This window comes from Heterodontus francisci, chromosome 23 (genome assembly GCF_036365525.1).
Source record: "Heterodontus francisci isolate sHetFra1 chromosome 23, sHetFra1.hap1, whole genome shotgun sequence".
Lineage (NCBI taxonomy): Eukaryota > Metazoa > Chordata > Chondrichthyes > Heterodontiformes > Heterodontidae > Heterodontus > Heterodontus francisci.
The window spans coordinates 63124778-63125812 of record NC_090393.1 but is presented as its reverse complement, the minus strand read 5'-3'; the positions used below and the strand labels follow the sequence as shown (position 1 = coordinate 63125812).

Below are 1035 nucleotides of genomic sequence, written 5' to 3'. Positions count from 1 at the left end.
CAGAATTGGAGGAGCGCAGATAACCCAGAGGTTTGTGGGGCTGGAGGAGATTATAGATAGGGAGGGGACAATTCACATTAAGAATTTTAAAAACAAGGTGTTGCTTAACCAGGAACCAACATAGGTCAGTGAGCACAAGGGTTCTGCTGCTCTGTTTGGTGATGGTGCAACTTATCATCGGTTGTCCCGAATCTGGGTTCATCCGACACCGAAACCGCGCGCTGGTGCAGTAAACGCCGCCATCCACCACCAAGATGCCTCCTCAATTCGATCCCAACGAAATTAAAGTCATTTACCTCAGATGCACTGGAGGTGAAGTTGGTGCTACCTCTTCTCTGGCTCCCAGGATTGGCCCACTGGGTCTGTCTCCCAAGAAGGTGTGTGATGACACCGCCGAAGCTACAGGTGATTGGAAAGGCCTGCGTATCACAATCAAGCTGACTATTCAGAACCAACAGGCACAGATTGAGGTTGTCCCATCAGCCTCTGCCCTAATCATCAAAGCCCTGAAGGAACCACCCCGTAACAGAAAGAAGCAAAAGAACATTAAACATACTGGCAGCATCACCTTTGATGAGGTGGTTAATATTACCCGACAGATGAGACACCGTTCTCTGGTCAGGGAACTTACAGGAACCGTGAAGGAAAATCTGGGAACTGCTCAGTCCATCGGCTGCAACATTGATGGCAAACACCCTCACAGTGTGATTGAGGACATCAACCAGGGCAAGACCGAGTGTCCTGCTGAATGAAGTGGCGGTGCTTACAAAACGAAACAAGTTTATTGCAGACTCGGGTGATGGTGTAGAGTTAGAAATAGACAGTCTTAGTGATGGTGGTGGTTTTGTGGCCCGAAGATCATCTAAGGGTCAAGAGCGATATGGCACAAAAATTGCGAACAGTCTGGTTCAGCCTCAAACAGTTGCCAGGGAGAGGGATAGAGTCGGTGACTAGGGAACAGACTTTCTGGCGGAGACCATGGCTTCAGTCTTCCCAAAATTTAGTGGGAGGAAATTTCTGCTCATGCAGTACTGG

General features: G+C 48.9%; 1 protein-coding gene across 1 annotated transcript; it reads left to right on the top strand.

Moving 5' to 3' along the window:
* The first annotated feature begins 254 nt into the window (after positions 1-254).
* On the top strand, positions 255-780 carry LOC137383029 (large ribosomal subunit protein uL11-like). Its single transcript, XM_068055623.1, has one exon. The coding sequence runs from the start codon at positions 255-257 to the stop codon at positions 750-752; it is 498 nt and encodes a 165-aa protein (XP_067911724.1). The 3' UTR covers positions 753-780.
* The last annotated feature ends 255 nt before the right edge of the window (positions 781-1035 follow it).

Excerpts from the sequence above, each read along its gene's own strand:
- LOC137383029 (XM_068055623.1), top strand. The coding sequence starts at position 255 with ATGCCTCCTCAATTCGATCCCAACGAAATTAAAGTCATTTACCTCAGA.